The sequence below is a fragment of the Artemia sp. Qi Xiang Cuo genome, chromosome 11 (assembly GCF_049724085.1).
Source record: "Artemia sp. Qi Xiang Cuo chromosome 11, ASM4972408v1, whole genome shotgun sequence".
Classification (NCBI taxonomy): Eukaryota; Metazoa; Arthropoda; class Branchiopoda; order Anostraca; family Artemiidae; genus Artemia; species Artemia sp. Qi Xiang Cuo.
Window position 1 is genome coordinate 13,295,510 of NC_142804.1, and position 25,176 is coordinate 13,320,685.

Below are 25,176 nucleotides of genomic sequence, written 5' to 3' on the forward strand. Positions count from 1 at the left end.
TCCCTCCAAGATAAGACTCGGACCAATTCAAAGATACATCCTGAACACCTAAACACCGTTGCCTGCTCAATAAGATCTTAAAAACAACAGTATCAAAAGCTTTGCTAAAATCTATGAAGACTGAAAGCACCAGCTCCCCACGTTTAAGTGCAGAGCCAACAAAATCTGTGAGATGGTGGACTGCATGTATCGTAGAATGGCCTTTCCTTAATCCTAACTGTGTTTCTGCGAGAAAGCCATGTAGATTCAGATGGTACAATCTTCTATGTATGACCTTTTCATATAGCTTTGAAAACAAAGACAACATCGGAATCGGTCTCCAATTCGAAGGATCTGTCTTCAGACCTCCTTTATGCAAAGGGATAACCGTGGCCTCTTTTAATCGTTAAGGAAAACTCACCCCTTTTCAGTGACAAGTTAATCAAATATACAAGGCAGAGAAACAAATATACCATTACTAATTTAAATGTTTGCAGATTGAGACCATCACTCCCAGACGAATTTGACTTCATCAATCCTATTATGTGCTTCATCTCCTCTAGATTAGTTTCAGCAATGTTCATGTTTACCCCCAAAACCTCTTTCATCTTTAAAAGGTTCAGCAATTTTACTGCTATCATTGTGTTAAGTTTCACTGACTGATTTACCTATTTTTGAAAAATACACTCCCAAAACATCAGAAATTTCCTTCTTTCAGCAACTATTCTATCGTCAACTTTTTGGCTAGCAGGATTTTCCTTTTCTTGCCACTATTTAATAATTAATTAATAGTTTTCCACGTACCTTTCATATTCCCTTTATTATCTTCAAATTTCACCCCATAATATTTTTGAACACAAGATCCGCGAAGCCGATTAGTTTCGCTACGAAGTTTTTTAAAGTCATTGAACACCTCCCGTGACTCTGAATTCAAATAAAGTACGTACGTACAAATCCTTTCTTTTCTGGATTAGTCGAAGAAGCTCCTCGGTTACCCATGGAGCAGATTTCTTCAGCTTGACAGTTCTCATTGGACATGTTGAATCAAATATCGGTTGAACAATGCCTATAAACTTATGAAATGCAGCGAATGGACTTTCATATTCATCATAAACCTCTTGCCGTGAAAGAACACTCAGGTCTTGCCTAAATTTATGAATATTCTCTTTTTTCAGTAGCCTTTTCATTATCCTCTTTATTTTTGGCTTTTGTATACGTAGGAAGGAAGTCACTGCCACCACAGGAAAATGATCAGAAGACTCACTAATTATTACATCAGCATAAGAAGTAGCAAGTAGGCGAGATCGAACAAATATGTTATCGATTAATGTTGCTTTTTAATTTATGTTTTTTTTTATATTTAATTTCTGGTTGTTTTAAAATAATGCCAGGAAATCTGGCTCCACGTCCACGGAAAAATCCTTCTCCCCACGGAAATATCCTCTAGATAATTCAATCCTGGTAAAAATTTGCCCCGGACAATTACCTTTAACACCTCTACCCGTAAAATTTAGTCGGCAAAGAGAAAATAAGACATATAAAGGTATTTCGTATAGGAATTCCTGCAAATTCCTCCAGTGTACAATTTCCCCTGAAAAGTTGACCCCCTGAAAAATTTCCTCTCCATGAAAATTCTTCCCGTCCAAAGTCCTCCCAGCAAAAAACTCGTCCTCCCCTCCCCACGCGAAAAATGTATGCATATTTCCAAATAACAAATACTATACGTAACAATGGGCAAGTTTCATAACTTAAAGACCTTTCTCTTGGAGCTGAGGGGGTCATGTTATCTCCAAAGACATAGCTATTAGGCTTTTCAACTATGCTGAACTAAATACCAACCCTAGAATTTTGATCAGGCTATTTTGGGAAAAAAGGTGGCGTGGGAGGGGACCTAGTTGCCCTCAAATCTTTTTGGTGACTTAAGAAAGGCACTAGAGCTTTTAATTTCCTTTAGAATGAGCCCTCTCTGGATGTTCTAGGCCCACTGGGTCGACACGATCACCCCTGGGAAAAAATAAAATAAATATAAACACGCGTGTTCTTTCTTCTGACAAAAAGTGTAGATATATAAGATCTTTCTTCTGCATATAGGAGCTTGAAACCTCTACAGTAAGGTTCTCCGATACGCTGAATCTGATGGTGTGATTCTCATTAAGACTCTATGAATTTTAGGGGGTGTTTCCCCTTTTTTCTGAAATCATGCAACTATTCTCTGGCTCGTAACCTTTGATGGGTAAAACTAAACTTAATAAAACTTATATATTTAAAATCAGCATAAAAATCAAATTATTTTGGTTTATCAATTGGTATCAAAATTCCGTTTTTTAGAATTTTGGTTACTATTGACCTGGGTCGCTCCTTAGTTACAGTTTGAAAGTGTTAGAAACTGTATGTATTTTCAAAAGTGTTTTTAGTTTTCAAAACATCGATGACAAATGAAAAATAACTCACTATAATGATCAAGATAATAGAAAGTCTCAGCACTTCAAAATCTTATTTTAGTGCATTTCATTTTTATTTTTAAATGTTATAGATATAAAAGCAAAATGTTTATAATTTGTTTTCAGTGAAGGTTGTAGAGGTTTTACGATCAGGGGAGGAGGAAGGGGGCTGTAGTGAAAATCCTGTTTGTTGTAATTTTCGTTCGTTTTAATTCTGAATTTAATTAAATTTTAATTGTTTAAGATTTTTTTATGCATCCGTACCCATATCTGTTTAATTTACGTTTAATAAGATCATTTATTTTTATTAAAATAAGTAAGTGAACATCAAGCATGCGCTTCAATGCGGGCGGGGCATTGTAAAAGTACTTTTTATTCCCTTCCCATTGTCCTTGTGTTAGATCATTCGTTCTTGAAGTTGGGGAACGAAGTCAAACTTAGACGTAAAGAAGGAGAGGGGGTTGAGGTGAGGATGGCGGTCTAATTCAGATCCAAGACAATTTCTGTTTGTTTTACGTCTTCTGACATCGCTCTCTATTTTTTTTTGAAAAAAAATGTTTTTTTTTAATTTCTTCTCGTTTTAAATGCAGTATTCAAGGTTGTCTTCTCATCTCCCACTCTTTACGCCAAAGTTTAACTATTCCACAACGATTCTTCAATAAAAAAGACTTATTTAGTGTAAAATACAATGGAACTTTTCTAATAAGGGCCCCCCCTTATATGGATAAAAAAATCCACTGACCTCCATCTTAATAGCTTGTGTGAAATTACACGTTAGGCTATAGCCGTTATGTTATTAGATATTTGGTCTATAATAACGGCGTATTGTCTATAGACTGCGCACATGTTTTGGAGCGAGTGTTTTACCGCTTACTAGTATGACATTTGAGACTGGGGAGGGTTCCTCTCACTGGTTCTCAGAAATTTTGCTCGATAACTTTTTTTTTTTTTTTTTTTTTTTTTTTTTTTTTTTTTTGAATTTTTGCTCGTTTGTTTGTAGAATTTTTAGGGCTAACATTGCTGTTTTGCAGGACGCAATGCGAGAGATCAGCACGCTGTTGTGGCATGACCTCTTTTTGTTGAAAAAGGGCACTAATTTTATAAATTTTTGTCCGAAGTTCGATTCGGTGAAGTTTGACTTCTTATCCATCTGAAACACAAGAGCTGTTGAGTTGTATTAAAAAGATTTTTTAAACCTCTAAAAAAGCTTTAGCGTAACAAGCGAGGAGTTGCAGAGGGGGCAGCCCTCCTCATATACCTAATAATTTTCGTTCGTTTTAAGTTTGCAAAAAATTGTATTAGAGCCCCCTCCCCTCTCTGGGTACCTCTACCAGTCCCTTTATTTAATTACCCTACCGGTGCTGGGGGAGTGGTGCAGTTTGGTACATCCCCCCGGGCCAGGCCGCCACTGCTTATTATTAGTTTTTAACAAAAATGTCTTATGTTCAAAGGTAAAAGTGCAAATTTTGTTCTGGCCTTGGAAAGGCATAGGGGTTTTGCGCCCAACTTATGTTAATTTCTGCTCGTTTGAGTTTGACTCGGTTATTTATTGTAATTTCTGTTCGTTGTTGGCGCAATGTACTATTTATTATTGTTTTCCTTTAGAGCTGGGCACTTCATATGGAAGCAGTCGTCGTAGAAACTTCAAAAGGGGCTCATTCGATTGGAAATTGAGTGTTCTAGTCCCCTTTTTAATAGTCAAAAGTGATTGGAGGGCAATTAGCCCCCCCCCCCATGACTATCATTCCCCAGAACAAATCCAATCAAAATTTTGATATAGCCATTTTATTCAGCGTAGTTGATTTCCAGATAGAAAATATGTTTTTGAGGAGGACACTCCCCTGCAACCCTCAGGGCAAGAGTTTTAAGTTATGCCCGGGGGCATATAAGGTTTTTATAGAAGGCGTTGTCGTAGAAACTTCAAAACAGGCTCATTCCATTGCATATAAGGTTCATATAGATAGAGTTATCGTAAAACTTCAAAAGGACCTCATTCAATTCGAAATTGAGATGGCTAGTGCCCTTTGTAATAGTCAAAAGTAATGGGAGGGTAACTAACCCCCCTCTCATGGCCCCCATTCCTCCAAACACATCCAATCAAAATTTTCAGATAGCCATTTTTTTTAACGTAGTAGAAGGTTCTGGAAAGTAGGTCTTTGAGAATGACAACACCCCCCCCTCCAAGCACTCAGGGCAACGGTTGTTAGTTATACCCTGGGGGCATATAAGATTTTTATTGAAAGTTTGGCATATAAGGTGTTTATAGAAAGTGTTTTCTTTTCCAAAAGGGCTCATTGGAGTGCAATCACTTTCGACTATTAAAAAGGGCACTAGCTCTTCGAATTTACAATCGAATGAGCCCTTTTTGAAGTTTCTACGACAACGCGTTATATAAAAACTTTATATGCCCCCAGGGCATAACTTACAACACTTGCCCTGAGGGTTTTAGGGGAATGTCCTTCTCAAAAACATATTTTCTATATGGAAATAGACTGCGCTGAACAAAATGGCTATCTCAAAATTTTGATTGGATATGTTTGGGAAAATGATTGGTGTGGGGGGGCTAGTTGCCCTCCAATCACTATCGAATATTAAAAAGGGTACTAGCCCTTTGAATTTCCAATCGAATGACCCTGTTTTGAAGTTTTTACGACAACGCGTTATATAAAAACATTGTATGTCCCCAAGGCATAGCTTAAAACCTTTGCCCTGATGGTGGTGGGGGAGTGTCCTTCTCAAAAACACATCTTCTATCCGGAAATCAACTACGCTGAACAAAATGGCTATCTCGAAATTTTGATTGGATGTGTTTGGGGGGAATGATGGGCGTGGGGGGGGGGGCTAGTTGCCCTTAAATCACTTTCGACTATTAAAAAGGGCCCTAGAACTCTCGATTTCCAATCGAATGACTCCCTTTTGAAGTCTCTATGACGACCACTTCCATATGAAGTGCCCTGCTCTAAAGTAAAAAAATAATATACGGTACATTGTGCCAACATTGTTCTTATATGCCCTCAGGGCGTAACTTAAAACACTTGCCCCGAGGGTTGTGGGGGGAGTGTCCTCCTCAAAAAGACATGTTCTATCTGGAAATCAACTACGCTGAAGAAAATGGCAATCTCAAAATTTTGATTGGAAGTATTTGGGGGAATGATGGACGTGGGGGGGGGCTAGTTGCCCTCCAATCACTTTCGACTATTAAAAAGGGCACTAGCCACTCCAATTTCCAATCGAATGAGCCCTTTTCGAACTTTCTACGACAACTACTTCGATACGAAGTGCCTGTCGAAGAAAGAAGAAAAAAAAACACATTGTGGCCACATCGTTATTTACTTAGGCAGCGCTAGCGAACTGCCTTTGATTATTATATATTGTTTATAAAGTATATATTAGTGAATGTACTTTTTATATATATTGGTTACTATAGATGATACGTTTCACATAATGAGGATTTAGCCGACTATTATTCGATATTTTATTCAATTTTTGGCCGGCCCCCGAGCGAAATAGCAAGACACAAAAGCGTGAACGAATTCCTCACGATCGTCGTGTCGTCGTTCGCATGACAAACGGGCGTATCTCATTTTTCTCAAACAGGCGTAACTCAAGTTAAGCCCATTTGTTGAAACAAAAAAATATGAAAAACTAAAAATCATGAATAGTACGGTTAAGGTTTGGAATAGAGATAAGCCGTTTGTACAGGACAGAGATGTTACTCTGGGCATTCAGAAACAATCATAACCTGAATTTGGAATATTTTTAAGTTGCGCCTCTTTGTCATGCGAGCGATGATATATGCAAGTCCCTGCATTCCCTAATTCATTTCTAAGCATTATCATTGATAGTGAACACAAAGAGAAGAGATCCGACAGCATCTATTAACTGACATCTGTGCACAATTAAAATGTCAAAAACTGAATGTGCAAAGATTTTAAACGAATCGAACTAATAGATTTCTGAAACTGAGAAATGGGCGGCTAACGGTCAAGTATAGCGATTGATGAATGAACCGTGCTTATCTACTTGGTTTACATGCTACGGGTTCAAAAATAAGTAGTTTTAACTATATACGATTACTCGGCCAATATATTTCACTGTAAAATCACTGCAACTAGAGTTTCCAAACGTTAGTCGTTGGACAAATTGTAAGAGTTCTTCTTGACAGTGTTGTCAGTTAAGACGATATAATTTTGAAAAGCCGATGTTTAATGTTCATCCCCGGCTGACTGACCGTATTTCCAACATTAGGCTATACGAAAAATGTGGTTCAATACCGCTTTCTAGGTCTAGAATGAAAGAAAGATTGAGGTGGTTAGGGCATGTTGTGCGGATGAAGGATGACAGATTGCCGAAGATTGTTCTTTTCGGCCAACCATCTAGGGCTAAACGGAAAGTAGGTCGTCCCCGTCTGGGGTGGGAGGACCTCATAAAGAAAGATTTAAAGGAAATGGGAACTTCGTGGGCGGGTTTAAAAAGGGAGCCTTTGAATAGATTGGGGTGAAGGAGGAGCGTGCGTAGCTGTGTTGGCCTCAGGTGGCTTGGTGCTGCGATGAGTTGTTAGTAGTAGTAGTAGTAATTTGTTTTCTTGAAGTATCAGTTGTGCATGTTCATACAGTCACATTGGAACAGAACAGTTAGTAATGTTAAAAGTTTTAAAGTATTGTTAATACATAGTTGTGGTATTTTCGTACCCACTTACAAGGGGTACCCGGGGCTTGACCTGTAGGGACGGCTCAGTGATAATTTATCGCACCCCTGACATTGTGTGCCCCTAGGCACGGGCCTATTGGTAAATCCAGCCGTGCATGCACTGCGTATCGAAGTTTTCCCAATATAAATTTAAGGTTTTCATATGTTTCTTTTATACTAACAGACTAGGCCAGGGCTACTGGTGTGAATTTATTGTCATTATGCAGAAGCTCTGCTTTTAAACTAGCTTGGATGAATCAATGAACAAGCGTCGCTCAATTGTGTTCAATTCAAAATGCCCCCATAGGAGAAAAAATATCGTTGCAAACCATTAAGCCGTTTTATGCAGAAAATTAGTCTTCAAATTGAGATTGACGACTATAATAAATACAAATCTGTGTATTCTTTTGAAGAAGATTCCATCCGTTTAGCATGGGAACCAAGCATTTCAGACTGATTTTTGATAACATTAAATGTCATATGAGATGTTCTTGAGTCATTAAATCAGGTTCAGATAAACAACTTATTTGAAAAGTTATGTCACCAATTCTATTTCGTTTTCTTCCTTATATCCATCAGAATATGACCTCTCTTCAGTTAATGTCACATCATCTGGAGGCTTTGGTTTGGGCAGTTCTTCGTAAGTTGGAAATTGTGTCATTACAGATTGCAAGCTATGGTACACCATTGTGTGTTTTGACTTGACCTAATCCCTTTAATGTTTGTTAAGCAGCAATAACAGCCAAAGGAGTGTTCTTTCGGCTCCCTCCAAATCATAGGGATAGCAAATGGCCTGTGGTGTCTGCTAGCATGCAGTGAGAAGTCTACCAAACGATAAATAACTGATGTGTGGTGCCCAAACCCCTCTTTGGTTCACCACTTTACTGCCAAAATAAAATCCATAGTACCTTTTTACTAATGGAGTAAGGTTTCGCCTTTGGAACTTGAGCGTCTCCTCGCCATATATATAACACGATTTGTTTGGATGATTTACACAAACTTTAGGAATTTTTAACTACACCCACACTTTACATCTAAAATAAAGTCCATAAAACTTTTTTACTAATGGAGCAAGGTTTCGCCTTTGGAACTTGCGCGTCACCTCGCCACATACATAACACGAGTTGTTGGGATGATTTAAACAAACTTTAGGAATTTGTAACTACACCCAAACTAGTAACACCCACACTATACATCTAAAATAAAGTCCATAAAACTTTTTTACTAATGGAGCAAGGTTTCGCCTTTGGAACTTGCGCGTCACCTCGCCACATACATAAAACGAGTTGTTGGGATGATTTAAACAAACTTTAGGAATTTGTAACTACACCCAAACTAGTAACACCCACACTTTACATCTAAAATAAAGTCCATAAAACTTTTTTACTAATGGAGCAAGGTTTCGCCTTTGGAACTTGCGCGTCACCTCGCCACATACATAACACGAGTTGTTGGGATGATTTAAACAAACTTTAGGACTTTGTAACTACACCCAAACTAGTAACGCCCACACTTTACATCTAAAATAAAGTCCATAAAACTTTTTTAATAATGGAGTAACGTTTCACCTTTGGGAATTGAGTGTCACTTCACCAAATATGTAACAAAAGCTGTTGTCATGATCTAAACAAACGCTATGGATTTTACAAATAACAAAAAATTAAAGCAATAAATTTGTAAATATGTAATATAGAATAATCAAGACACAAAGCATTCACAATTACGTATTTACGGGTTTAATGCTATCTCTGACTTCGTTCTAATAAATGTATGCTACCATAGATCATGTTTGGGCGTGTCTGTACATGTCCATACATGTCCGAGCCTGCACTTAGAGTAGCAACAACACAATTTGACTTAGCTCATTTGGTTTCATCACACTTACACCGCTCTATGAGTTTTTATTTTACTGTTGACAAAAAAAAATTATTAAAAAAAATACTTGAGATTGAAATAAAACAAAAAACTGTGAAAAAAAGTTTGCTGACTGGTGTAATAGATAGATAGAAATTTATTGTAACAAAAGCCGCTTTGGATCATGGCAAAAAAGACACAAAATAATAGAGCGTGATAATAATACACATAATAAAACATGGCACATAAGAATAACGATGAAAAAACATAGCAATAGCAAAACAAAAACAAACGTACTAAAGCACGTGGTACCGTAAGACTAACTGGCATAAATGCACGAAATGTCATCCACGTGATATATAGGTACTAAATGCTTTAAACCCACTAGAGCCATGGCTACAAAAAGGAAGAATAAAATACTTCAATACCCCCCCCCTCCCCTACAAAAATCTCTCTCTGTTGATTATTCCCAATTTGATGTAATTTGCAATCTTCTTTAGTGTCCCATAATATTTTGATCCTATTGCTGAGATCAACCAATCAATTGACCCCAAACTACTAGAAAGTAATTATTTTTTAAATCCTGCATTTCAGGACAAAGAACTATGAAGTGAAGCAGATCATCACCCTTGTCTCCACAAATGGGGCACAACTAAGGACTTTCTATTACCCTTACTTTCTCTAAGTACTTTCTCCTTTCTCCAAGTGCTAGGAAATTACCCCTCCCTGATATATCACTTAATTTCTTTACTATTTAAACCAACCTTAAAATTTTAGTTCTTTATTATTGTCCATATTAGACTAACAGGCTAGAAACTAAATATAATTTCATTGCCAATGATTTAGCCCGATCTAGTTTGTATCTTCTTTTGTGAGTGTTTTTATTATTATTGGTATATTTAACTAATAATTTAATGATTATTATTCCATTATTTCAATATTTATTTGAAATCTTTTCGCATTTTGAATATACCAATTCTGTCTTTCTATATTGCTCATGTTGACAGGACACTGTGTCATATAAAAAATATCTTCTTTGGAGTAGTCTCTGGGCCTTTGGTAGTATCTCTAACTCGGGGTGATTTTCTCAAATTCTAACTTAGGTGTATGAGGTACTAAAAGTTTTAAGAAAATCTGCTACTGCTTCTTCGTCAACTATGAAATTAATTATGTTGTCAATAGACTTCTCAAATTCGAATTCAATTTTTTTTTTTTTAAGTTTTATCATAGCAAGTTTAGCAACAATTTCTTGTTCTGGAATTTTTGGTTAAAATCTTCTACTTCAATGTAGTTTGTGCATAAAATATCTGGAAATGTATACTTTTGGAAACTCTGGGAATCTTCGCATAGCGAGCGATACGTAAGAGCTCACTCAAAATACAGTCCTCTCCCTAGCCCCCCCCCCCCAGCACACACACATTTTCTTGAATTGGTACCGCTTCAAGAAAGTTGAGATTCTTCATGAATTTTTGGGTTCAAAAAGTTGGAATATAAAGGGATTGCCCGATAGGCAATTGTCAGTCCTGAAGTATTGGGTGGTAATTTTATAATTAGCTGACACAACCTGTCATCATGTGAATTGAATTTTCACTTTATCAATGCACACTCTAAATTAAGATGTTCATTCACCATGCTCTAAACAGCTACTGCAGTTAAGGAGGAAATATCTGCTAAAGTTGACATTTGCTAAGGTTGTCATTGTCCCAGAAAAGAAAATACGACTAAAGTTTCAAAAACTTAAATTCAGATTTATATTTGAAATTTTATAATATTTGTTGGTTACAACTTCTAGCTTCATGTTGCCTATATCATATACGTATCGATACTTTTCGGAAGTTTCGTATGCGGCGTTGATGTGATAAATTTTGATACTGTCCTAAACTGTCGATACTGCCCAACTTTATTGCGCAGCCGCTCAAATGAGTACCAAAAGTTTTTTTAGACAATTTATCAATAAATACATCTTTTGAGATCATTCATCTTTGCATCCTATTTTTTTTTCGAATTGCCTGCATTTCAGGGTCATACATAACACCTGTCATTACTCCCCAGAGAAGAGGGGGGCTGCCACTTCAAGTTCAAGTTCAATTGGGACTACTGTTACCTTTAGTTGCCTTACTTCTTTGCTCGAAGACCTAAACCCAATCCAAATTCAGTTTCAAGAAATTATCTTGTCATTATCGTATCATATGTACTAAAGAGGGAAAAACAGACTGTAGTAATAAGGTACCCCCCCCTTGAGGATTTATGAGTTACAAAGAAACTCCTAGATACTTCAAGTATATAATACCAAGAATACTTGGTAGTTTGCCATATTTTATTCAAATTTGCAACAAAAGAAATGATTGAATTTTTGCAAATTTTCTATGTGCAGTTTTATAATTTCGTGACTTTATTATTTAGTTTCTTTTGCAGATAAAATAAAAGAAATACCGATAAAATAAAGATAAAAACATAAAAGTAAACGAACCCCCTTCCCCTTACCAAAAAATAAAGGAATTTATGGGTCTTAGGACCCACCCACTAAATTTATAAATATGTCCCAATTATATTTGCAATATCCCTCGTCCATATCATGCCTTGGCATTTAGAGAGGATTAATTAAAAAAAAAACTTTCCGAAAAATAATTTTTTCAGAGAAAATTAAAGACCATTTTAAACTGAAGCTCAGTAGATACAAATACCTGCTAAAATTGAAACTCAAATCGACCAGAAATTACCATTAAAAAATAAATAAAACCCAAAACGAACATAAATTAAATAAAGAATCATAGCATAAAACATACAACAAGTAATAATACAAATTAATGATTAGATATCAATGCGAGTAATGCATCTATTGAATATGAAAATCAATCTGAAAACGAAAGAGATAGATTTGCTACTTAATTATAGAGGAAGCTTACCACAACCATAAATGAAATAAGAAATCAATGCAAAATTCATGCCACATATAGTCAGCCCCATGAATAAATAAGTCTTCAAACGAGTAGAACTTAAAAAGAATATGCAAACACAGTTTGGATCGAATAAATTGAAAGGGAATAAATTGAATAAATTGAAAGGGAATTTAGACCTTTCAATTCTTTTCATGAAGACAGCCCTGAATATTACTACTAATAAATACTTCCCACAACACCAAGTCACCTGACATTACCCCAGCTACACTCACTCATCAAGAAGTATATTGTTATTATTTAATGGCACAGAACGATTTTGGCCAAAAATCAAGCCTATGGCCCAAAGATGGGCTAGTTGCCCTTCAATCTCTTTTGACTCTTAAAAAGTGAACAAGAACTTTCAATTTTCAATCAAACGAGCCCTCTCTAAAGTTTATACGAGCATCCCTTCCATAAGAAATAATAGGAAGAATCCTTAAATTACAACCCTAGCGCTGTGGGCTTTGGGGGAGTTGTAATCCACAAAGACCTAATTTTCAGAACTTAAAACTACGTTTAATAAAATGGCTGTCTTAAATTTTTGATTGCATGTGTTTGGGGAAAAGGTGGGCGTGAGAGGGGGGTTAGTTGCCCTCAAATCACTGTCGACTATTACAAAGGGTACTAGCCCTCGGAATTTCCAATCGAATGAGCCTTTTTCGAAGTTTCTACGACACCGCCTTCTATAAAAACCTTATATGTCCCCAGGGTATAACTTAAAACCCTTGACTTGAGGTTTGTGGGGGAGTGTCCTCCTCAAAAAAATATTTTCAATCTGAAAATCAACTACGCTGAGCAAAATGGCTATCTTAAAATTTTGATTGGATGTGTTTGGGGGAATGAAGGGCGAAGGGAGGGGGCTAGCTGCCTCCAATCACTTTCGACTATTAAAAAGGGCACTAGCCCTTTGAATTTCCAATCGAATGAGCCTTTTTTGAAGTTTTTACGAACACACCTTCTATAAAAACCTTATATACCCCCAGGTCATAACATAAAACCCTTGTCCCCAGGGTTGTGGGGGATTGTCCTCCTCAATAACCTATTTTCTATCAGGAAATCAAATACGTTGAACAAATTGGCTATCTCAAATTTTGATTAGATGTGGTTGGGTGAATGATGGGCGTGGGGGGGGGGGGATAATTGCCCTCCAGTAACTTTTGACTATTAAAAAGGGCACTAGCCCTTTGAATTTCTAATCGAATGAACCTTTTTTGAAGTTTCTACGACAACGCCTTCTATAAAAACCTTATATGCCCCTTGGCATAACTTAAAACCCTTGTCCTGAGGGTTGTGGGGGAGTGTCCTCCTCAAAAACATATTTTCTATCTGGAAATCAACTACGCTGAACAAAATGGCTATCTCAAAATTTTGATTGGATGTGTTTGGGGGAATGATGGGCGTGGGGGGGGGGGGCTAGTTGCCCTCCAATCACTTTCGACTATTAAAAAGGGCACTACCCTTTGAAATTCCAATTTAATGAGCCTGTTTTGAAGTTTCTACGACAACGCCTTCTATAAAAGCCTTATATGCCCCCAGGGCATAACTTAAAACCCTTGCCCTGAGGGTTGTGGGGGAGTTTCCTCCTCAAAAGTATATTTTCTATCTGGAAATCAACTACGCTGAACAAAATGGCCCAAATAACATCACTTTCGACTATTAAAAAGGGCACTAGTCCTTTGAATTTCTAATCGAATGAGCCTTTTTTGAAGTTTCTATGACAACGCCTTCTATAAAAACCTTATATGCCCCCAGGGCATAACTTAAAACCCTTGCCCTGAGGGTTGGGGGGGATTGTCCTCCTCAAAAACATGTTTTCTATGTGAAAATCAACTACGCTGAACAAAATGGCTATCCCAAAATGGTGATGGGCTGTGTGTGGGGGAAGAAGGGGCGTGTGGGGGGGGATAGTTCCTCTCCAATCACTTTCGACTATTAAAAAGGGCACTAGCTCTTTGAATTTCCAATCGAATGACCCTGTATTGATGTTTCTACGACAACGCCATCTATAAATACCTTATATGTCCACAGGGCATGAATTAAATCCCTTACTCGGAGTGTTGCGGGGGAGTGTCCTCCTCAAAAATATTTTTTCTATCTGGAAATCAACTACGCTGAACGAAATGGCTATCTCAAAATTTTGATTGGATGTGTTTGAGGGAATAATGGGCGTGGAGGGGGAGCTAGTTACACTCCAATCACTTTCGACTATTAAAAGGGGCACTAGCTTTTTGAATTTCCAATCGAATGAGCCTGTTTTGAAGTTTCTACGACAACGCCTTCTATAAAAACCTTATAAGCCCCCAGGGCATAATTTAAAATCGGTGCCATGAGGGTTTTGGGGGATTATCCTCCTCAAAAACATATTTTCTATCTTGAAATCAATTACGCTGAACAAAATAGCTGTTTCTAAATTTTGATTGGATGTGTTTGAGGGAATCGTGGGAGTGGGGGGGGGGGCTAGGTGCCCACTAATCACTTTGGAACTTTAAAAAGGACCCAAACACTTTGAATTTAAAATCCAATGAGCCTTTTTTTAAGTTACTACGACAACGCCTTCAATAAAAACATTGTCTGCGCCCAGGACATAACTTAAAAACCTTGCCCTGAGGGTTGTGGAGGATTGTCTTCCTCAAAAACATGTTTTGTATGTGAAAATCAACTACGTTGAACAAAATGGCTATCTAAAAATTCTGATTGGATGTCTTTGGGGAAATGATGGGCGTGTGGGGGGGCTAGTTCCCCTCCAATCACTTTCGACTATTAAAAAGGGCACTATCCCTTTGAATTTCCAATCGAATGAGCCTTTTTTGAAGTTTCTACGACAGTGCCTTCTATAAAAACCTTATTTGCCCCCAGGGCATAACTTAAAACCCTTGCTCTTAGGGTTTTGGGGGATTGTCCTCCTCAAAAATATATTTTATATCTGGAAATCAACTACGCTGAACGAAATGGCTATCTCAAAATTTTGATTGGATGTGTTTGGGGGAATAATGGGCGTGGGGGGGGAGCTAGTTACACTGCAATCACTTTCGACTATTAAAAAGGGCACTAGCTTCTTGAATTTACAATCGAATGAGCCTGTTTTGAAGTTTCTACGACAACGCCTTCTATAAAAACCTTATATGCCCCCAGGGCATAACTTAAAAACCTTTCCCTGAGGATTTTGGGTGAGGATCCTCCTAACAACTAACTTCCTATCTTAAAATCAACTCCGCTGAACAAAATGCCTATCTCAAAATTTTGATTGGATGTGTTTGGGGGAATGATAGGCGTGGGGGGGGGCTAGTTGTCCTCCAATCATTTTCGACTATTAAAAAGGGCACTAGAACTCTCGATTTCCAATCTAATGAGCCTTTTTTGAAGTTTCTACGACAACTCTTTCTATAAAAACCATATATGCCCCCAGGGCATAACTTAAAACCCTTGCCCTGAGGGTTGTGGGGGAGTGTCCTCCTCCAAAACATATTTTCTATCAGGAAATCAACTAAGCTGAACAAAATAGCTATCTCAAAATTCTGAGTGGATGTGTTTGGGAGAATGATGGGCGTGGGTGGGCTGGTTGCCCTCCAATCACTTTAGACTATTAAAAAGGACACTAGCTTATTGAGTTTTCATTTGAATGAGCCTTTTTTGAAGTTTCTACGACAACCGCCTTCTATAAAAAACCTTATATGCCCCCATGGCATAACTTAAAACCCTTACCCTGAGGGTTGTGGGGGAGTGTCCTCCTCAAAAACATATTTTCTATCTGGAAATCAACTATGCTGAACAAAATGGCTATCTCAAAATTTTGATTGGATGTGTTTGGGGGAATTGTGGGTGTGGGGGGGGGGGGCTAGTTGCCCTCCAATCATTTTTGACTATTAAAAAGGGCACTAGAACTCTCGATTTCCAATCGAGTGAGCCCCCTTTGAAGTTTCTACGACAACCCCTTCCATATGAAGTGTCTCTGGGAAAAAAAATAATAATAATAAATAATAATAATAAAACATTGGAGCCGTATGGCCTTTACTATAGGCAACGCTACAGCGTTGCCTCTGATGTGGTGTTTATTTATAATTGATATTAATAATGAAAAATAAAACGAGAAGTATAGAACGACACATATATGTGTTTACTAATGGGATGTTCTTCTTCTTCTTTTTTTTTGTATTGTAAATGTTAAACTTTTTTTCTCTTTTTAGCGGTAACTCCATTAGTACAAGATGCCAAAAGTGTAGCCTTGGACATGAAAGACCAAAAAGCCATAAGCAAATGGAGAGAATCATCTCAAGCTGTAAGTATAAAATTTTATTATTTTTTGCGCATCTTTTGTACTGTTTAATTATTCTTGAAAAAAAAGGTGTGATTCCAATTTTTGCCCTATTCTTTTTATAGTTTATGTCATTTTTATTTAATTATACTAATTCTGCGGATTAATTTCTAGCCAAGGCGTAGAGTTGAACTTTCGTTTTAGTGTAGCGAGATTACTCATTCAATAAACGTGGTTAAAGCTAAATTTTGGTGCAATTTACTCTTTTAAAGAAATTTTGAAGATGTAATTTTCAAAAAAAAGTCCTGTTGCAATTTTTCTCTACTTTTCAGTATTTTATATTCTCTTTTCATTTGGTGATCAAATTTCGGCCGAATTGTCTCATAACTACGGCGTAACGTGAAACTCTTTTATAGTGCAACTGACTATTTATTTCTATAAATATAAGTTTTAAAAGATATATTTGGTTAAAGATAAATTTTCATTAAAAAAGGTTAACTTTAGCGATAATGATACAATTACTTTTTCAATTATATTTAGTAGTCCATTAGTTTTAAATTAAATTATGTATATCATTTTAATTTTAATTAATTTCAAGTAATTTTTTGATAAATCTAAAAATAATTTTGAGTTTTTAAAATATCTATTTAATTTTAAAATAAATTGCAACTAATATTGTCACATACATTTTTCGCAATTTGTGTCATCTTTGTTGTTTTTGAGCTTTTGCGGATTTATCTCATAGCTACGACGCGTCTTGATACTTTATTTTGGTACAGGAGGATTACCTATCCCATTTATGAGGTCAAATATCCAAATGTAGAATTTTATCATTGTTGACTTTGATTGGACAGCAGAAGAGTTTTAGACCAATTACCAAGGGCATCAAAATAAGAGCATTTTCGCCCCTGGTCCCATATTAGGTCTGTTTATACCCGAGAACCAACTATTTAAAACACAGGTTCACGTTATGTCGTAGCTATGAGACAAATCCCTAGAAATTTGAATGATAAATAAGAACAAATAGATATAATATACACATATAAATAATAATAAATAAAAATACAATAAATATATATTAATCAGAATAAAATAAGGAAATAAGCTTCAACATTTACTACCCTTAAACGGAGTTCATAATTCTCTAAATTTCACAATTTTTGTTTGAACTAATTTGGCCAGATCCAGTATTTACGTTTTTTTTTATCTATGTTAGCGTTTAATCAAAATCTGATGTGAATCAAATCAGAATTTGTGTGGTGTTTTTATAGGTCTTTTATGGTTTTGCTCCAAATATGCTTTGTGAATAGATTTTATGGTTCTATCCAAAGGGCTATTGACTGTGTTAACGTACCGAACGTACTTTGCCGTATTCCTCCGAACATGCATCTCCCCTTCTGCAAATCCTGCCTATTGTGTCCCCTTTATCTGCCTTCAGTCTAGGGTTGTGCCCAGGGGGGGGTTTAAACCTACCCCCAAATCTACCCTAACTACCCAATCTATTACTACCAAATCAGAAAAATCTGATGAGGATTAATGCCCAAAAATAATCACTGGAAAGAAACACCAAATCACTTTTTGAATAGTTTCCACATATTTCATGGTGTTAAAAATTTTTTTCCCACTTTTCATAAATACTGATAAATATGGCAAGACAAAGGTATTAGTCATAGTTTATTACAGGCTGTAATTTTCATTTAATCAAACAATCAATCTTCGACCCACTAACACGTATATAAAAAATAAGCTTCTTTCACTGCCCAGATCTGTATTTTACGTCATCAGCTGAGGTAGGGTGATACTAAATTCGATCGATTTGCCGGTAATCGGGTCGTGATGGATAAGAGGAGGAATAGAGTGGGCATGGTCTAAGGAGAAAGGGGGATTAAGTCTTAAAGGGGGAGAGGAGCATTAAAAAAAGAATATATAGTAGGAAGGGGGATAGTGTATTACAGGCTATGATTCTCTTGCAAGATTGACAACAATGTCATCAAGTGGGGTTGGGGTAAAGTCCCCCTCCCTTCCTAGATTTTGAAAAATTTATTTTTTTGGTATTTTCGCTGGAAAATTTTTGTTTAGTATTTTCAATGAAAAAAAAAAATCTGGTAAAAACTGATGGACAATTAAAAAATATCCGGCATTTCTATCGAAAAGGTAGCGCCTACTGTTTAGTAGAACTCTGAACAAGTTGTACTTGTAGAGTTTGAAAAGGTCGAAAACTGTCACAGCAGCCTATTATGTATGAATTTCAAGGAAATAGAGCCAAATCGCCTGAAAAGCGTCTGGGAAAACTCCATCGTGGAATCTTCTTCCATCATGATTACGTCCCAGCGCATTTTTCATCCGTTGCAAAAAAAGTTCTGAGAGGATTTCCGTGGAAATTACTGCCACACCCAGCCCAAACCTAGCTCCGTCTGAAATTTGTTTATTCCCAAAACTCTTAAGAAGAGTTGAAAGTCATCTATTTTAATGGCATCGATGAAGCAAAACACGCAACAAAAACATAGCTCATATAGGGATTTCTAGATTTTCTTCAACAATTGTCTGAAAGGATGGAAACACCGCCTAGAGAAATGCATCGGTCTTATCAGAGGTTATGTTGATATCCATTGTAGTAGAAAAATTTAAAAGAATTACGTAATTCCGCTCTCCCTAACAACAAATTTACCCCTGCATCCCCCTAGATTTTGACATATACACTCCCTAATTTTGGTGAATTGACGCCACTGATCAACTCTAATTCTCAAAATTAGTTTTCAACCCACGAACAATTATGTAAGGCTTAAGCTTTTTTCACTATCCTGACCTGGATTTGTGTTGTTAACCCCCTAAGGACATAATTTTTTTCTGGGCTTTTTTCACTTAGTATTACAATCCTTTTCCTATATTTCAAATTTTTATCTCTAGCTAATTTGCTTTCATTTTGGCATCCCCTTTTAAATTTTTGCAATAAAAGCCCTTTATAACCCTTTCAATTTTTAAAAACCCTTTTAAATATGTTTCTTTATGTAAGTTTTAATTTCTCAATAACTCGCCTTCATTTTTAGCTAATTGAATCAGTTGGTCAAGTAAGACGAGGTGTAACAATGGATGACACCATCAATGGGTTCGATCGGTACGGTCAAGGTAATAATCTTTTGGTTCTCTTTTAAAGTGGTTTAGACCATAGTTTTATTGCCTGAATAGATGCTAGAAAAATGGGAAAAGTATTGCAATATGTGAATAGGTTAACATCCATCATGCATCTAACAAGAGTGATGGTATATATATACATATACTTTTGCTTCAGAATATTGTATATTTTGCATATTCTCCGCAGTTTTGTGCTTATTTTTCAATACTAGAAGTATCAATTTTGTGTATATAACTTTTGTCGATGTAGAACTGTTTTCTATCCGACAAACCAAATAAAAAAAACATTAACCAAATTACGCTAATTTTAAAAGAAATATTTTACATTTTTTACGTTTTCTATTTTATTTTTTTTTACATTTTGTTTAGCATCTTTAGTTTTTATGACTGTTTTAAAAACTGTATTCCAAAAGACCTGTCTTAACAAGAATTATGAGTTTGATGTTGATTTTAGAAGGTCCAACTGCAACTTCGATATTTGTATTTGGAACACACAGAATTTATTTTGGGGAAGGGAGGGGGCCACGATTTTATGGTAAAATAGTTATATTATCTCTAGATGCATCCCGTCTTAAATCCAGGGAATTTTAAAATATCGTTCCCGCCCTGTAACTGCGTTTAAATATTTGAATTTGTGATATTTGATTCATTCTCACTATAATAGACGTACCTTGACCACGTCTTTGTATGGCAGAGGATAGACACCTATGTACATTTTATAAGTGTTTCTCTGAAACGAGGCACAAAAAAGGTCGTCCATGACACACCTTTGGACAGCAGAATGAACAGGATCTCAGTAGAGGGTAGAAGTCTCTTAAACCAGAGTGGGAGGACGTCATGGCTGCAGCTCAGCTTTATAATGTATGGCGAGGTTTTGTAGACACCCTATGCGATATTCATGGCTCTGGAGGATCTAAGGTCTAAGGTAGACGACCTCTCATTACTGGCCACCTACACTGCAATCGCGAATAATATTTTATACGCTTAGGTTTGCGAGTCCCCTTCATCTTCGCATTGCGCAGTTAATTCTTACACATCTATGAGGAAATGTGTCTATGTTAAAGTAGTTTCTTCATATCTTGGAGTTCGTGGAACAACTTAATGGGATCTTAATGGGAACTTAATGGGATTTAAATCATCGCAAGATTTTACGTTCATTGGTACTTAATTTTTATTTTCAAGAAATGGCGATGAAGATGCGGGAAAAATGAGAATGTTGAATTCAATTTGCTTATATTTGCTGCCAACTGCGTCCTCTACTTTATTTTAATAAAAATAAAGTTTCAAAAATTACAAAATACCCGTTAGGTTATTTATTTGAAATTTTGCACCCCTAAAATTTCTGCACCCAGAGCAAGTGCCCCCGTCCCCTCTAAAACCATCTCACTGATAAGTATATACATATGGTACATATATAATGCATAATACCATTGTAGGCGCTAAGCAGCCGCTAGTGGCCCCTTCATTTTGGGTACAGTACTGAAGGTTTTTGGGTCCTATCATTATAAGATGCCCTTTATTGCTACATTGATGCATCTATCTTTTAAACTTTTAATAACTAAACAAAATGAAGCTATTGAGGTTGAGGGCGAAAATATATGAAGCTGAAAGTGATTTCAAGCTGTAAACATCTTTACGTAATAAAATGAATTAGTACTTTTTACTCCTTAAATATTCAGTTTTCGTAAATAGATCCTCATTGCATAATACCATAATAGGCGTTAAGGAGACACTAGTAACCCCTCAGAAAATTTTTAGTGGATATATCTAAGGAATCATAGAGCAAAAACTTTAAATATGTTTCGAGAAACAGCTTTCACTGCTTTGCTTTCTAGAGGAAAAAGAATTTCCTTTCCCAAAATTCCTTTTGGCACTCGAGTCTTTTTAACGAATCATAGAGCAAAAACTTTAAATATGTTTCGAGAGACAGCTTTCACTGCTTTGCTTTCTAGAGGAAAAAGAATTTCCTTTCCCAAAATTCCTTTTGGCACTCGAGTCTTTTTAAGGAATCATAGAGCAAAAACTTTAAATATGTTTCGAGAGACAGCTTTCACTGCTTTGCTTTCTAGAGGAAAACGAATTTCCTTTCCCAAAATTCCTTTTGGCACTCGAGTCTTTTTAAGGAATCATAGAGCAAAAACTTTAAATATGTTTCGAGAGACAGCTTTCACTGCTTTGCTTTCTAGAGGAAAAAGAATTTCCTTTCCCAAAATTCCTTTTGGCACTCGAGTCTTTTTAATGAATCATAGAGCAAAAACTTTAAATATGTTTCGAGAGACAGCTTTCACTGCTTTGCTTTCTAGAGGAAAAAGAATTTCCTTTCCCAAAATTCCTTTTGGCACTCGAGTCTTTTTAAGGAATCATAGAGCAAAAACTTTAAATATGTTTCGAGAAACAGCTTTCACTGCTTTGCTTTCTAGAGGAAAAAGAATTTCCTTTCCCAAAATTCCTTTTGGCACTCGAGTCTTTTTAAGTAATCATAGAGCAAAAACTTTAAATATGTTTCGAGAGACAGCTTTCACTGCTTTGCTTTCTAGAGGAAAAAGAATTTCCTTTCCCAAAATTCCTTTTGGCACTCGAGTCTTTTTAAGGAATCATAGAGCAAAAACTTTAAATATGTTTCGAGAGACAGCTTTCACTGCTTTGCTTTCTAGAGGAAAAAGAATTTCCTTTCCCAAAATTCCTTTTGGCACTCGAGTCTTTTTAAGGAATCATAGAGCAAAAACTTTAAATATGTTTCGAGAGACAGCTTTCACTGCTTTGCTTTCTAGAGGAAAAAGAATTTCCTTTCCCAAAATTCCTTTTGGCACTCGAGTCTTTTTAAGGAATCATAGAGCAATAACTTCGACTATGTTTCTGGATACAACCTTCACTGCGTTCCTTTCTAGAGAGAAAGGAATTTTCTTTCGGAGTTATAATTTCGAAATTCCTTTCGGGAAACAAATTTCTAAGACTTTCAGAGAATTTCTAAGGACTCATAGAGCGAAACATTCAACTATATTTCGAAAAACAACTTTCACTGCTCGTAGTTCCGCATTGTGGAGAAAACCAAATGCCTTCAGTGAAGATTTAAGTTTGAGTCATTTATTCATTTTACTTTTGTCAAGGATTTCTGCAAAATAAATCGTATAGCAAAACCAGGGAAATTTTCTTAATGTATCAAGCATTACATTTGCACCTACTTTTCACCATTTCGCTTGTTTGAGTAGCTCACTCCCTAAATTAATGAAGCTCATAAAAACTGACTAATTAATAATTATTATGTAATTTTCAATAATTAAACAATAATAATAATTGATCCATAAGACAACTGAGGAAAGGGACCCAAATTTGCGTTTTTATTTTTTGGTTATTTTGTTCAAATAGTTTACTTTGGAAAATGTTCAGACTTTAATTTATTCGTTTTTACTTCTATCTACAGCAGGGCCGTGTCGAGGATTTTTTTTTTTTCGAATGGTGAGAGGAGATGGATACTAAAAAAACTTCACAAAACATGAAAAAAATTGTTTATTTGTATGAGTTGCAAAAAAAATTCGTGGGGTTGGGTTTTTTCGGGTCCCCCCCCCTAGATACGCCCCTGATCTACAGTATGTGCGAAACGGATAGGAAACGAATTTCCGGTGCTTTAAAACGGGTATAGTGGCAATAAAAACTACTAGTGCCATTGAGAGAGCAGCATCACCCAGGAGAACTGAAAAAATATAAAATAAAGGCACTAAATATGAATTTATTAAAATCGGGATTTCAGTTGATGTTCTCAGTTTATTTGGACCCAACATGAATTTTCATGAATTAGGTATATTCAGTAGTGTTTGAACCTATTTTATTGTTTATAAATTGTTTGGGTAATGTTAATACACAAACATAAGCTATTTAAAACGTAAAGAGAAAATAAATGCAAAACTAGGTGGGAAAACCCTAATTTTTATACAATCCTAAAAAGGGCTTATGCCAGATTTGCCTCTCACCCGGACTACCTGTCTTGGCCTTTTCTTCTATTAGCTATGGCTTGATGCCCGCAAATCTGAATAAATTTCTCAATTAACTTCATGGTTTGGCTAGGTAAATACTCAGTGATGTTTTTTTATTTTTTTTTTCTCTCTCAAAGACGACCTGAAACTTCCCATTTGTTCTCATTAAATTTCTCAGAGACAAGATAATAATAATAATAATAATATTTTATTACCCGTCAAAATAAAAACAAAAGATTCGGAATACACAAAAATATAAGAAAAAGATAAACAGTTTCCTATACATTTTGTAAGTTTGAAAATGGTACTTTCAAGCACTCTCTGTAAGTAAAATGACTATTTTAAAATTCTTTAATATTTGATGGCCAATGTGCCGTTTTGTTATTCTTGATATCTAATAGTTAGGTTTAGAAAATGTGCTTAGAAACCAACAAAGTTGGGTTTGTAAGTTTAGTGTCAACCCTAAAGTGCACATCGATTTGACATCGAGATCGATTCAGAAATTGATTTGATATCTGTGTGAATAATTTGTTTCGTATTGAATCTGTGTATTCGAAAAAAAACCTTCAATTCCTCTTCAAGGGTTAAAATTATTTTTTTTAATGATTAAAGAAGATATAAATTTTAATATAAAAAAAAAGAAATAGAAAGAAAAGAAGAGAAATAATATGTGGCTTACGCACTACCACCTTCTAAGCTTATTTTAATTGTTCTGTCAGCATTTCAATCATCTCAGCATGGTGGAAGTAACAACGCGACAAGTCGCATCCTTGGATCTAACAATGGGACTTGTAGTTCAGGTGCCGACTTACAATCAATGCTTCGACAAATAATCTCTCCTGACAAGGAATATCACACGTACGCAAATTACCAGCAAATAGAAGGTAGAACTAACAATAGTTGCAAGCATGGTGATTGGCTTAATACCAATATTATTTTAAATATATATAAAACATATGCCCCTTAAATGTACTTCAGACGGGAAAAACCTACTGATGTCTAGTGGACGCGTTCTCGATCGCAAGGGTTAAACTGGTATCATGTAATATAATTGCCGGTAGGGATGTCGCATGCGGCGGGAAGAGTGACTCCTACCTTTAAGGGGCATATTTATGCTGTTTTGTGGGAAATCTTGGTTTGATGCTTTATTTGCAATGCTTATATTTTATTCCAATGTTCTCATGTTGATGTTCCAATTTGATTGGTTCCAATGGTATTTTATTATCCAATAATACACAAGATCGAGCTTCAGTTTTTTGGTATTTTGACTATTATTTGCATTTTTACAAATGGAGCAAAGGCTGTTTTCTCTGTTTTTATTTTGGAATTGAACAAAAGTAAAGAAAGAGGACGAAGATCGAGCCTCAGTTTTTTTGTATTTTGACTATTATGTGCTTTTTTACAAATGGAGCAAAGGCTGTTTTCTCTGTTTTTATTTTGGAATTGAACAAAAGTAAAGAAAGAGGTCGAAGATCGAGCCTCAGTTTTTTGTTATTTTGACTATTATTTGCATTTTTACAAATGGAGCAAAGGCTGTTTTCTCTGTTTTTATTTTGGAATTGAACAAAAGTAAAGAAAGAGGTCGAAGATCGATCCTCAGTTTTTTGGTATTTTGACTATTATGTGCTTTTTTACAAATGGAGCAAAGGCTGTTTTCTCTGTTTTTATTTTGGAATTGAACAAAAGTAAAGAAAGAGGTCGAAGATCGAGCCTCAGTTTTTTGGTATTTTGACTATTATTTGCATTTTTACAAATGGAGCAAAGGCTGTTTTCTCTGTTTTTATTTTGGAATTGAACAAAAGTAAAGAAAGGGTCGAAGAGGGTTTCACTTAGTAATATTAATACTAGTGGAGGAGTACGAGAGCTGTTAGGTCTGAAATTCAGTTGGTAAGGATGGGTAAAAATCAAGGCCTTACAAG

At 36.0% G+C, this 25,176-nt stretch overlaps 1 protein-coding gene across 2 annotated transcripts in view; it reads left to right on the forward strand.

Annotated features, from left to right (window-relative positions):
• Positions 1-25,176, forward strand: part of Vinc (vinculin) — a 137,281-nt gene that overhangs the window by 81,782 nt on the left and 30,323 nt on the right. Inside the window, exons 12-14 of one of the 2 annotated variants that reach the window (XM_089096309.1) lie at positions 16,087-16,178; positions 19,202-19,280; positions 23,977-24,141. In XM_089096309.1, the coding sequence (XP_088952435.1) occupies positions 16,087-16,178; positions 19,202-19,280; positions 23,977-24,141 (336 nt within the window). The remainder of the gene's footprint in view (positions 1-16,086; positions 16,179-19,201; positions 19,281-23,976; positions 24,142-25,176) is intronic. The other variant, XM_089096310.1, reaches the window with a different exon arrangement.